At 40.7% G+C, this 13,827-nt stretch overlaps 1 protein-coding gene across 13 annotated transcripts in view; it reads left to right on the top strand.

Moving 5' to 3' along the window:
* Positions 1 to 13,827, top strand: part of PDE8B (phosphodiesterase 8B) — a 247,997-nt gene that overhangs the window by 139,207 nt on the left and 94,963 nt on the right. For all 13 annotated transcript variants that reach the window (XM_055366979.2, XM_055366980.2, XM_055366985.2 and 10 more), the window contains 3 exons: positions 5,950 to 6,140; positions 9,408 to 9,467; positions 11,811 to 11,868. In XM_055366979.2, the coding sequence (XP_055222954.1) occupies positions 5,950 to 6,140; positions 9,408 to 9,467; positions 11,811 to 11,868 (309 nt within the window). The remainder of the gene's footprint in view (positions 1 to 5,949; positions 6,141 to 9,407; positions 9,468 to 11,810; positions 11,869 to 13,827) is intronic.

Raw genomic sequence — 13,827 nt, 5'->3', positions numbered from 1 at the left:
GCTGTCTTTGAGAGATTCTAGACATGTAGCTGGTAGAAGTTAGTGAATGCAAGTTCGTCAACATAAATGAGGACAGCGGTGTGGCAAAAAGGATGAAGATGTCATAGAGGAAGTGAGGCCAGCAAAAAACTTCACATTAATGAAAGGAGCTCTGGGGATATTGCATGATACTGAAAGCACAGAGGATAAAATGTCAGCAGCTGATCCAAAGTTAGGAGTATGACAATTTGCCAAGGCATAGGAAAGATGCTCACTTCGTATCATAACTTATACAACTAGAAGAAGGTGGCAAGCACTGTCCAAACTACTCTTGATAAATTTTTTTAAATAAATAAAACATCTTAATTTTCAATGTTTCTAATATTTTAAGTCACAGTATATTAAATAAATTTTAGCTTTATATTTTTTCATTTCCCTATATATTTATAACCAAGAATAAGAAAATTTTCAGTATGTTGACACAAATTTTTAAAGGTCACAAAACAATCATAATTTTTACCATTATTTATTAAGATAGCTTTACATGGTCATTTTTTCATTTTTATTTTTATAGAATATAAAAATGCAGATTTCTTGCATGCATATATTGTGTACTGGCTTTCAGTGTACCCATCACCCGAAAAGTGAAAAATGTACCCACTACGTAAGTTTTCAACCCTCGTGCATGGTCATTATTACAGTCTGATTCTACTATGCAAAGTGAGGATTGCCGATAGCTATGTTCTGACTATGGACAGAACACAAGTTGGCTGAGCTCTGCTCCAGAAAGAGGTTTCCTCATTGTTCCAGGCTTCAGCCCAGATCAGTTCTGCATCTTCTCCTCTTTTGCTGTGTTTACAAGGGTACAGTGAGATCGATGTGACAAAACTACTTCCTTCTGCTCGTTCTCCTGTGCTTGGATTCTTGTCCATGCTTTGTTTATCTGTGGTCACCACTTATTGGTGCATTTATTATAATTATCTGCTTCCTTGACTGGAGCCCAGGGGAAGAGACTGGCCTATGGCTATTTCTGTCATCTTTTTATTCCCAGTTCTTAACATCTTGTATAACAAGTCATCAATAAATATTCTTTGAACGAATGTTGAGGATATTATTTTGAGCAAGCACAAGGTCAGTTTGCTGTTACTCTTTACAGATCAAGTTCAGTTATAACACCATTAGTAATGATTTTTCAAAAATATATTTTGCAGAATCATTTATATGAGTTAATCATTTATTGACCTCAGTTAATAGTCAGTAAATCTTAAAAAATGGCCATGTCAAGGAAATCAGAAATACTGATACACAGAATATTAAAGCTGAAGAGGGACTGCATTACTTAAGTTTTGTTTTGTTTTTATTTTTTGGTTGCAAGTAATAACTGCCTTATACCAAAAAAGTACATAAGTAAATAAGAAATGTATTAGAAGGATAGTGCAATTTTTTTTTCAGACTCCAAGAAAGAGTTGAAAAGGGTGGGTGGCTTGCGAAGGGTGTCCATGGGCCATCTCTGAGCCATTTGACATCAGCAGTTTAACATTCTTCCATCAATATCTCTATTTTTTTTTTTTTTTTTTTTTGAGACAGAGTTTCTCTCTTGTTGCCCAGGCTGGAGTGCAATGGCATGATCTCAGCTCACTGCAACCTCTGCCTCTCGGGTTCAAGCAATTCTCCTGCTTCAGCCTCCTGAGTAGCTGGGATTACAGGCATGCACCACCACGCCTGGCTAATTTTGTATTTTTGGTAGAGACAGGTTTTCTCCATGTTGGTCAGGCTGGTCTCAAACTCCCGACCTCAGGTGATCCACGAACCTTGGCCTCACAAAGTGCTGGGATTACAAGCGTGAGCCACCGTGCCCAGCCAATATCTCTATTCTTAATGGGCCACAGGTCCCAGTTCCTATCCTTTATGTCTCTCTGTTCAAATTCCAAATTCCCGGAAACAGAATATCATTAGCCTAGCTATAGCCTGGGAGATGGGAACAAAGATCCCAATTTGGGCTACTTGGATCTACTTCTTTCCTGGAGAAGGTATTATTTTTAAGAGCTAGGCAGATATTTTTAAAAGGTGATTACTATAGTGTTTTACTCTGAAGTATATATTCTTTATTCCCATAAATTTTCACTTTGCTTAGGAATTGAATAATTGAAAAGCAGTCTTTCTACATTTTTTATAAATAGGAAAAAATTTAAATATTAGCCAAAGAAATTCTCTCCTGAGTGCCTTACCATACCTAAATAATAAGATCTGTTGGCCTTGCAACAGATACAGATTTTATTATTCAGGTACGGTAAGGCCAACAGATCTAGGAACAATTGGCATTGAAAAAATCGTTACAGTTCCCAGAGCGGGAGGCACAGCATGCCACCCAGGGCCACGCTGGGAAGCACCGCAGTCAGTCAGGAGGCACAGGGAGTGGGAGGAGATCCCGGGCAAGAGCCTCCACTGTGGTTTCCATGGGAAGGCTTGGGTGAGGCAGGGTGAGCAGGGTTAGGCTAGGCTAGAAGGATTAACTTCAGAAAGGTCTGGGACATATTGGTGGTTCTAGTTGTCTGGTACCTGGCCCTAGGGTTAGATTAGGGTTGGGGAATTGTGGCCTGGAGTGTAAGAGCCAAAGGTGGTGGTGGTTGGGGAATGGGCTCTGGATTGGTTGATTTGCATATGAAGGGCATGCTCACAGGAGAATTGTGTGCTGTCTCTAGAAATTAGCAACCCTGAGAAGGGCAGTCCTTCCAGGGTCAGCAAAGCCCCAGAAGTCAAAGCATCAGAAACACAGAAAATAAAAATACACAATTAATACAGCTGTCCACCTTCAATCAGTTTTGTGAGTTTCCATGTGAAATCCAGTTTTGTAACACCTTCAAATGTCCTAGAAGGCCTTATCATGGTCTAGCCCTCTGCCGTGAACTTGACCTGCTCCCACCCTTTTGCCCTCACACCCTCCCTTCAGTCACCCAGGCTCCCTTGCAGTCCTTAGAACACACCAGGGGCTTATAGAACTCTGCCTGGAATGCTTTTCCTTCCAACATAAACTGGGCTTGCTTTTCTCTTGCCTTCAGGCATTTGCTCACAGGTCACTTTCTCAGCAGGACCTATCCTAACTGCCTACTTCCTTCTGCTGCCGGCACCCACTCCTGACCCCCTTACTCTGCTCTGCCGGGTTTCACATAGCACCTGTCATTTATTACCATTCTGTATAATGTGCTTACTTAATATTCTATTTATTGTGTGTGCCTCTACCACTACAATGCAAGGAGTCTTTATTTTGTTCATCAACATACCATAAGCAGTGAAAAGCAGTGTTTCTGAAAATTAGTGATAGCTGTTGTAATGCCCAACAAGAGAATTGTTATATTCTTACTGTATTAGTCAAAGATTGAGGCATAATGGTGTCAAGGAAATATAAATTGCTGAGATTCTTGTTTAGAAATCCGTAATTCAGCCAGACAGGTGAGAGACAAGAAATGTTTCACCTTTTTTGACTTCTAGGTTTGGCATATTGAGTTTCTTGTGTTAATACCACAGCTACACCAAGTAAAAGGTTATTGACTTTTTGCACCAACCAGTTTATTCTACCTGATTTTTCTCATTCAGGCTTCCTTGTTAACAGTTTGATTTGAAGGCTTTCATTATCAAAATCCACAAGGTTGTGTCCTTCATTTTTCTTGGGAGAGCCACCTCCTGTTTCTTCCTGGAAGGAACTCTGTGGCTGGAAATGTTAGGAGCTTCCTGGGCTGAAGAAGGACAGACCCTAGCCAGTCCAGGGTGCTCCTAACAAATGGCATATATAATATATCCAGATATTTATTGATATTATGGAATTATTGGGGAGGTTTAGATATGAAATGATATTGTGGTTTGTTCTTTTTAAAAAATCTTTATCTTTCACAAATGCATATGGATGAGATAAATAGCTGTATTTGCCACAATCTATTATAAGAGCTAGGAAAATGGGTAAGGATAGAGATGAACTCACATTGGCTAGGAGTTGGTTATTGCTGAAGCCGGGTAAGGAGTACATGAGTTTCATTATATTATTGTTTCTACTTTTCTATATACTTCCAATTTTCAATTAATAAAAGTATTTTTCAGCTGGGCATGTGGCTCATGCTTGTGATCCCAGCACTTTGGGAGGCCGAGGTGGGCGGATCATGAGGTCAGGAGTTCGAGACCAGCCTGGCCAACATGGCGAAACCCCATTTCTACTAAAAAAATACAAAAATTAGCCGGGCATGGTGGCGGGCGCCTGTAATCCCAGCTACTCGGGAGGCTGAGGCAGGAGAATCACTTGAACCTGGGAGGTGGAGGTTGCAGTGAGCCGAGATTGTGCCATTGTGCTCTAGCCTTGGTGACAAGAGCAAGACTCCATCTCAAAAACAAACAAACAACAACAAAAAAAGTATTTTTCAAATGTAATGGTAATGATTGGACAATTTGGCTTGTTTCTGCTTTTAAGTGAAACACGTTTGGTGTTTCACCATGGTGAATATATTGAGTATTGACTCAAAAGCTCTTCATGTTGAGAAACTACCCTTCTATTGCTAATTATTTAAACCAGACGTGGGTGCAGAAGAATATTGAGTGCCTTAACAATATCTTGAGATTATTATAGGTTTTTCTTATTAGATCTATTGCTGGGAGGTGGTTTTACATGTTATTCATAGTAAAGCCCTCTTGCATTTCTCAGAAGACCCCACAGGTAGTTATTTTTTCATTTCTCAGATATTTGCTGAACATCTAGGAAGTGCCAGCCTGGTGCTGGGCATGGGGGGTACAAGCAGGGAACAAGCCAGGCCGAGCCCTCACTCTCCTGAAGCTTACTTCTCCAGTGAGGGAGATGGACCATAAATACATAAATGAGCTCAGGTGGTGGTAGGGTAGTCTGTGTCTTTCTGGCTGGCAGAGAATCTGTGTTCCTGGACCCAAGGGATGATGAGAGGGAAACTGTGTAAAGTATTGCTACCTTCTTTCCTGTGGGCGGAATTGCTTCTCAATGAGGCAGTTCATCAATCGAAGCACTTTTCCCTCGACTTAGCTCCATCAGCTTTACATTTCATGATCATTCTTTCCAGATTCTGGCAAGATCTGGATGTTAAAAGATTGGATGTTAAAATTCATTTTTGAGGTTGTTTTGAGTTCCCTTACTTCCTTATGTCTATAGGTACTTTAGTGCTAAGTTCAAAGAGGTGGCCTCCAGGGACTTAAAGGCAAATACCACTTGCAACTGGAATCCAATATATGTATTGTAAATGTAAACCATAATCTAACCTGTGTTAACTATCTCATTAATAATTTTACTTATTTAAAAACAAAGCTAATTAGGAAATTAGAAATACTTGTAATTGCAGTGAGTAACAATCACCACCAGAGTGAATGGGCACCTTCTCTGTGCTTATTCAGTTCTCAGAACTAACTTATGTGGCACTGTTCTTTCACTCTTAGAGCCCAGAAACTATAGGCCAAAGAGGTGAAATACCTTGTTCAAAGACCACTGTAACCAACTTGAGGAGCTGGGATTTGAACCCTGGTAGCTTCCCTCTAGAGGCCCCATTTTTAACCAGTATACCATAGGCCTGGTCTTTTGGTTGTTTTGGGGGGATTGTTTTTGGCTTTGTTTTAGACAGGGCCTCACTCTGTTGCCCAGGCTGGAGTGCAGTGGTGCAATCATGGTTCACTGCAGCTTCTACCTCCCAGGCTCAAGCGATCTTTTCATCTCAGCCTCCTGACTAGTGGAGACCACAGGCATGTGCTACTGTGCCTGGCTAATTTTTTTGTATTTTTTGTAGAGGCAGGGTTTTGCCATGTTGCCCTGACTAGTCTTGAACACCTGGGCTTAAGTAGTCCACTGCCTCAGCCTCCCAAAGAGCTGGGATTACAGGCATGAGCCACTGTGCCTGGCCAATAGGCTTGTTTTTAATAGTCTCTATGGATGATGATTTATTTCAAGATGCTCTTTTTGTTGTGTTTCAGGTTTTGCTGATCTTTGCAAAGGAAGATAGTCAGAGCGATGGCTTCTGGTGGGCCTGTGACAGAGCTGGTTATAGATGCAATATTGCTCGGACTCCAGAGTCAGCCCTTGAATGCTTTCTTGATAAGCATCATGAAATTATTGTAATTGATCATAGACAAACTCAGAACTTCGATGCAGAAGCGGTGTGCAGGTACCTTCTCTAATTTAATATGCTTAGTAAATGTTCACTTTACATCTTAAAATGAATATCATTTATAGATATCTTTAGTTTATTTCAAATATTTTTAAAATATGCGTTGATGTTTTTAAGCAGTGTATACAGATGTCTGTGGTGAAAGCTATAGCTCCTTCCTGTAGATTTCTCTTTCCTCTTCTACTTTTCCACATTTGAGTTGTACTAAATTTAGAGGTGTGAGCTGGGCTCCCCTGATAACTTCAGGGTATTCCCCCCACCCTGTGTATTGCTCATAAAAAACATTAAAATTCACACAGTTCTCATTACACAGATACGGTTTGCATTTAAACTAGCTATTTTAATCTTCATTATTCTCTCCCAAAATGAACATCGGAAATGTGTGAAATATAAATTTTTTCCTGCCTGACACAGATGGGTAGATCCCATAGCAGGCTTCCCAGTCATGGAGTGAAGGCAGCCACTTTTGCAGCAACAGAAAATCTTCCAGGGACCCAAACCCCCTGCTTGTTTATAGAAATGCTTGCACTCTGGGGAGGAAACACAGGCCTGTTCATAAATAAATGCTCAGTCATAAGAGTTAGCTCTGGATGAACTGATTCATTTAGCAGAAGTGGAATGCTTTGAAGCTAGATGGAAGAGGTCACTAATTAAATGCTAGACCAAGACAGAGTCCAATTGCATAGGGAGCTGGAATTTTCTTGAATGTTAGTAAGTGAAATAAAAGGTGGGAAAATGGCTTTTTAGACTTTGGTACCCTGACAAGAAATTAGTGGATTAAGAGAAGTTTCTTATCGCAGGCATCATCTTGCTATTCTTTGATGATTTTCAGTTTCCCAAAGAAGAATTTTTCTTAAGCATCTGTTTTAGATATGTTTTAATGGCTTCAAATAATCTCATCTTTCTGCATAAAAATATTTTTCTATTTAATAGTGTATATAAATATACATATAGTATATCATAAAATATCTGGATGCTATTTTTAGTATTAGGAAATATTTTTGATGAGTTTATAGTAGAATTGGGTCTTGTAAAACTAAGTATTTCTGATTTTTCTTGGCCTTCACTTACTTTTCCTATGTAGTTTTGTAGTAGAAATATCATACTTCTTTGTTCCTACATATAATCACTTAAGATAAGCTTTACTTAAAAAGAAAAAGTCAACAGGAAGAAATCTTTTAATTCAGGCAAAGGCCCAGTTTAGCAGATAAGCTTTACATTTTTCTTTGAATATAAATAAATAGAGTTTTATTTCCTACCAAATATATTTCTGTGTTAGCTGCACAGAAAACCAATAGCGGTCTATGCAGTTTAGAAGTCAGATGTACATATCTGGCAGTGTGTTTCCTGACCATTATTGGTCTTGTTGAGGGTGGCCAGATTCCAAATGCTTGACTCCCAGCACACATTCCCTGGGGAGATGGGTGGGTGACACGCTCCTGGCAGATGTGCATTCTTTGTTGTCACCTGTGGTGCTAGATCCCTCACCCTTGAGCTAGGACTGGACCTTAGCCTAACATGCATCCTTGAGCCTCAGCCCCACCTTCTCCTTAGTCCTCTCATCCAGGAAGAGGCCTAGGTCTCTCTTACCATACCTGTTCCTTTGGAGAGACGTGAGAAAAGAGACAGCAGCAGGAAGCAACCCAAAAGATGGAAGCCAGTCCCAAAAGAAACCAAGAGAGTGTGTGCTCCAGCCCAGTTATGCTCATTACATGTTTTAGCCTCTTGCCTAAAACCCACACCTTAGGATATAGCCCGGCAGTGTGTCCATGATGCCTGCTGGGGTGGGAAAGACTGAATGAAGTTGAGAAGTACTTAGTGTTTCCCGAGAGATAAGAACATGCCTCTAAAACACTATGTATTTTTTCATTAGGTGCTAACTGGTATTTCCGCTGAGTATCCATCCAGTAGGCTCCTGAGTATAAAATAAGTGTAGCTTCACCTTAGCAGGACCTGCCCTGTGGGGTGGCTGACTGGGAAGTAGCCTGTGCTGGCATTGGAGGGATATTGACTTATGCCTCCTGCCCCATTGTGAGTTAATAGCATTTTCTCCAAAAGATCTCTTTCAAATACCATTTATCAACAGAGGAAACTTCACTTCCTGGGAATATGGCAGCTGATCATTTCCGGGAGCCTTCCCCCCACACAGTGTGAGGGATCAAGGAACAGGACATGGAGAAGGTACATTTTTTGAGAAAGGTCAGAAAATGTTGCAGTTGAAGAGGATGAAGCAATACGAGCCGGCTGTCCCTTGGGGAGTGGTAGTTCAAACACATTAAAGTAGAGAGGAGCAGAAATGCCCACAGCCATAGAGAAAAACAAATGCATGTTGTTTCACAAATTACTCAGGAGTAATTCTGTTCTTGGAGATCATGGTTCCCTTCCAAGATATCTCAGAATAAGCAGAGGCCAGGCCAAGAGAATAGGTCAAAGCAAGCTGCTGATTCACACCTAGATTCAAGTGTGTGGGCCTTTATTAAAAGTTTGTCCAATTTACAACCCCCTGACCAGAACAGTGCAGAATCTGGGCTGTAGCATGGCACAGCTAAGAAGTTTCATGGACCTCAAAATTCCATGTCCTGATTATTTTGGTCCTGTTTAATTCCTAGGGAATAAACTAACTATATCCAGGTGGTCCTAGTACAACAAACATTATATGGTGACAGGTACTATATTGCAACATTTCTCAGCCCCAGCTGATGATCAAGTTGTTTAAAGTATTTAAGCACAAACTACAGCAGGACTGAAAAATTGAGGTGGCTCTTTGTACCACCTTTAATTGGCTTTAACCGGCATTTGTACATCCAGCTGCCAGCAAGTGCTTTAATTTTTATCATAAGCTCAACTTTCTGAACTATCTGCTATTTTAAAAGAAAAAAGATCAAACTCAGTGAGCTCCCCCAGGTACATACTGATAAGAAGAGGATTGTAGGACTGCCAATTTATTTTTGTTTTGAAGAGTGGAGTTTCAATTTTAAAAAATGGAATTTAAGTGGAATTTGCCAGTTTTTTAAGTGGAAAATTGGCAGGTCTGACCTATTGGATAATTGCCTGGGAGTTAAGAGAAAAAAAATTTTTTAATGAAATGAAGAGATTGTCCTAATCCACAAGGGCATCTTTCTTTGTTGTCTTCTCTGTGTTTTGAGACCTTTTCTTTAGAGAAAGATTTGATGTTGTATCATTTTCAGTGTGAAGAAGTTCCACATTCATTTAATGTAACAAAGCCCAGATCACCTTGTTTGACTTGGAGCCTTCTCATTGCAGGTCGATCCGGGCCACAAATCCCTCCGAGCACACGGTGATCCTCGCAGTGGTTTCGCGAGTGTAAGTGCACCTCCCATTCCCAGATGGAAGGAGTACTGTTCATTCTGAAATATTTGTCAGATGTAATCTGGTTTTTGAGCTATCTAAGCAATGGGTGTGTCTTGGGTCCTAGAACACCAGCTTTAGATCTTGATCTTGCTTTGGGGGTTTTGTTTGTTTCACAAGTTCCTGGAAATATTTAGGTTTTTCTCTGTATCTTGTGTAATTGCCTTTAGCACCTAGTCATACACCTCGGGGAGAAAGTTTACTCATTATATGCCAAAAATGAATGGAAAATTTGAGGAGGAGGTGGTCTGGAGAAAACATTGTTCCAGTTTATCTCTTTTTTTTTCTTTGAAGAAAAGAGATGGGGATATGCTTGTTTTTCATTTAAGAAGAAACACATTTTTTTTCATATTCAAGCATGAGAATAAAGGGGCACTAAATCCACAAGACAAGGGTTGTGAAATTGATGTTGGGACCGATATGTGGCTAGAGGCAGGACAGTAGAGTTTATCCAATGCTGGAAGGCAAAGAAAAGGGATTGCGCTGTAGGTGCAATGAAACTGTAGGATGAGCGCCTGCTCTGCTGGGTTTATCGTCTGAAGTGGCCAGCACTTAAAATGAAAGAGCCAGCAGGAAGAAAAGTTGTCTGTGCAAGCTACAGTGGTAGAAATCTTGGCAGGTAACAAAATTTGTTGTAGTCTTTTAATGGCTGTATTTAGCTTTGGAGAGAATAAGACCTTATTTAGGACCTAGGACCTATTGGATTTGGCCTCATTATGGCATTTGGCACAAATTCTGCGACAAAGGCCAGGAAAGTCTGGCCCAGGGGACTTGAAATGCCTCATTCCAAAGCCATATGGATACAACAGGAAATCATGGCTTCAAAGTCTTACCCTCACTGAAGACTCCTACTTACCTGCTACTCCTTGAGTGTCTCCCTAGGGGCTATGTCTTCTCACTTTGTTTGATACCCACCATGGGATGTGGTCCAGAGAAAGCAGAGACATTGTCCTCACTGGTTCATTACACCTCTCCATCCTGGTGGGAGATTAAGATTCCACAGGGAATGAATGAGGGGAACTGAGACATAAGATCAGCATCCTTCAGCCCTCTTTTTTACATTTATCTTCTGGACACTCTGAGATCTGAATGAGGTCATAGAGTCTTGGACATCAATACCAGAAATGTTCAAGGCCACACAGCATTTTTCCCAAGCCTGGCTATTACACGGGTCCAAGAACAAAATACTCTTGTTTTTCAGACTCATATGGCAAAAAGGTTTGCTAGTCCTTGACAAATAATGGTTGACTATGGCTTATTTGTTATGATGTCACCGATTTTTCCTGGTTTAATTATACAATAGTTCATATAGAGAGAGTAGTAATAAAATAAATGTGTGTGTCTATGTCACCCGCTTAAGAAATAAAACATTATTAATACCCTTGGAACCCTTTTTGTGGCCTTCCTAACAGTCAGAGAAGATAGAATTTGGAGTTCCAGAAGAAAAAGAAAGTGGGTAAAATAGCTTTTCCCTTAGGGCAGGAATCAGCTGTGGGTAATGCCACAAGTCAGCACTGGGACTTCTGTTCCTGTTTTCTATCTGCGTTTCCACCCAATCCCTTTTATTCCATTTTTCTTCCCTGGTTCTTAGGATATGTCCCCCATGTTACTTGCTGGCTGTCTCAGACACTGTTTCTCTATCTTGGTGATAGAGAGCCCAGTGATGGCATGTCTTCATGACAAGCCAATCACATCCCACCTTGTACTCAAACTAAAGTCCTGAGACTCAGCAGTAAGCTCACTATAGCAAACCCTCTTGTGAAATGAGTAGCAATTATCCATTTTTGTTTTCTCTCCTTCCCTTCTAACTGTGTGTTCCTGCTGATACTTCTTTCCCATTTGGATTGGGGGTCTTGCAGCCTGGAATGCTGGCTGTCTTCCTCATGTTGAGAGCTGGACCAGCTCGGTTTTGGTGTGGGAGTCATACTTCCAGATGGTTTGGGGACAATGGTCTCAGAATGAACAGTGCACCTAACATGTCCCATTATGGGACTGCTCCCATACATGTGGCTCAACCCCAAAGGGCAGCTGAGTTGGAAAGGGCCATTCATGTGTACTGAGGGTGATACCTCCAGGTACACTGCTGGAGCTTTCTCTGCTGTTTTTGTTCTTTTTGCATCTGGAAGGTAGATGTGGGGTCTGTATCCTTGAAGGCAGGTGTGCCCCGTGGGCACGTGCTCGTCAGGAAGCCACTCTTGGAGCTAACGCTGTGTGGCCTCATTGCTCTCTCTCCGTGTTTCAGTGTGAGGAATCCTGGTTTGTATCTGCTGAGTGACCACATTTTCTGCTTTGCTGCAGATCGGATGACCATGAAGAGGCGTCAGTCCTTCCTCTTCTCCACGCAGGCTTCAACAGGGTATGTACAAGATATCCAGCATCTCTCTCAGTTGCAGGCAGCTTAACCCCTAACTCTCCCATAACAGGAAAGCAAAGCTGCCACGGAGAACTGTTAAGGAAATTAAGCCCCAGGACTGTTGGGGAAAGGAAGAAACTGTGTTCTCATGGGAGAGTAACGAGCAGCTGCTAGTCGAGCTCTTTGCCTTTTTGCTCTCTGGGTTTTTTCCATATATCTTAGCAATAGATATACAATGACATAAAAACACATCTTATTATATCAGACTAAAATTCTGTCATCCTAAAGTAATAAAGTAATCTTATTTAAATCAGTACAGTCAATTCGATTTAATGTGTGTGTGATTATACATAGATACATCCACCAAATTGGCACCCAAGACTCTGTTCATCAGGGCTGGCCAGAGCTTCTACCCTAGGGACAGGCCCATGATGACTGTAGCATCCTGTAAACTCCCGGTTGAAACCATTAACATCAGCAAAGAAAAATTCTTTGAGTGACAAACTACACAAATAACACTGAGATTCCAATTGAAGATTAAGAATTACTCCAAGGAAACTCACTAACAAACTAAATAACCAAGCTCACCCAGCATCTCAGGGTAGAAATTAGATTGGAGGCAAAGCTGTGTGCCTGCAAATGGAAAGGAACTGATAGAATGGACTTAAAAGAGCAGAGAGAGAAGAAAGGGAGTAGGAAAAAGATTATCAAAACATGAATGTTTAAAAGAACTATATTCCCTAATATTAAAAAGAAAACAAGTCCTTATAGAGAAATTGTGGAAGACCCTACTTCATATTTTAATTTTTTTAAATAACAAATATATATATTACTCCTATGTAAAAAATAAAAGGTTTCCCTTAGGAGAATAATAGGGTAGAGGACCATAGTTTACTTATACAGCTTTTGCTGATAATCTGAATGCAAGTAATCCTATAGCATCCTGTGACCTCCTGGCTTAAACTATAAACATCATGAATAACACTGATATTCAACTTGAAGATTAAGATTGGTTACTCCAAAGAGACTTACCAAAAAAACTAAGTAACTAGGCATACCCAGTGTCTCAAGATCTCTTGGTAAGAGTAATCTGAATCCCGGCCGGGCACGGTGGCTCACACCTGTAATCCCAGCACTTTGGGAGGCCAAGGCGGGCAGATCACCTGAGGTCGGGAGTTCGAGACCACCCTGACCAACGTGGAGAAACCCTGCCCCTACTAAAAATACAAAATTAGCTGGACATGGTGGCGCGTGCCTATAATCCCAGCTACTCAGGAGGCTGAGGCAGGAAAATAGCTTGAACCCAGGAGGTGGAGGTTGCTGTGAGCCAAGATCGCAACATTGCACTCCAGCCTGGACAAGAAGAGTAGAATTCCATCTCAAAAAAAAAAAAAAAAAAAAAAGAGTAATCTGAATCCCAAGTAGGTGGAGTGATGTATTTCTTAAAAAATAGGGTACTGCGTGTGCCTTGTGAATTATGAAAATCCTCTGTGTGCTTTAAGTAATGGTACTTTGCTACTCCTGGCTTAAAAATATATATATATATATATATATTCCTGTTAGTTGTAGACCACAGAGAAGCAAAAACTACCTTTGTGATGCAGTTGTTTTGTGCTTTGGTATGCTTCAGTGTGGAAGAAAGTGCTATAGAGAAGATTCAAGGTAGTCTAGTGGCTCACGATGTGTGATAGAAATGAATGTTTCCAGCTAGCAATATTTTTCACGCTCCTAACACTTTTTCCTTGTCTGTTATCTCTTCTCGCAAAGGTTGGCATTTGGTTCTGAAAGCTATTCTTAGGTGCTATATCTTAATGAGAATGCATGAGACAATGCTTCTGAGTTTTTGTAATGAAGAGTTGCAAAAGAAAAATCAGCAAAGAAGCCATGTGGTTGAGACAGATTTTCTTTACTCACTCATTTTCTAAGAAATAGCTCTAAAATTATTCACAGGCTTCATAGAAC

Source organism: Gorilla gorilla, chromosome 19, assembly GCF_029281585.2.
Source record: "Gorilla gorilla gorilla isolate KB3781 chromosome 19, NHGRI_mGorGor1-v2.1_pri, whole genome shotgun sequence".
Classification (NCBI taxonomy): Eukaryota; Metazoa; Chordata; class Mammalia; order Primates; family Hominidae; genus Gorilla; species Gorilla gorilla.
This window is presented reverse-complemented; position numbering and strand designations above follow the sequence as displayed.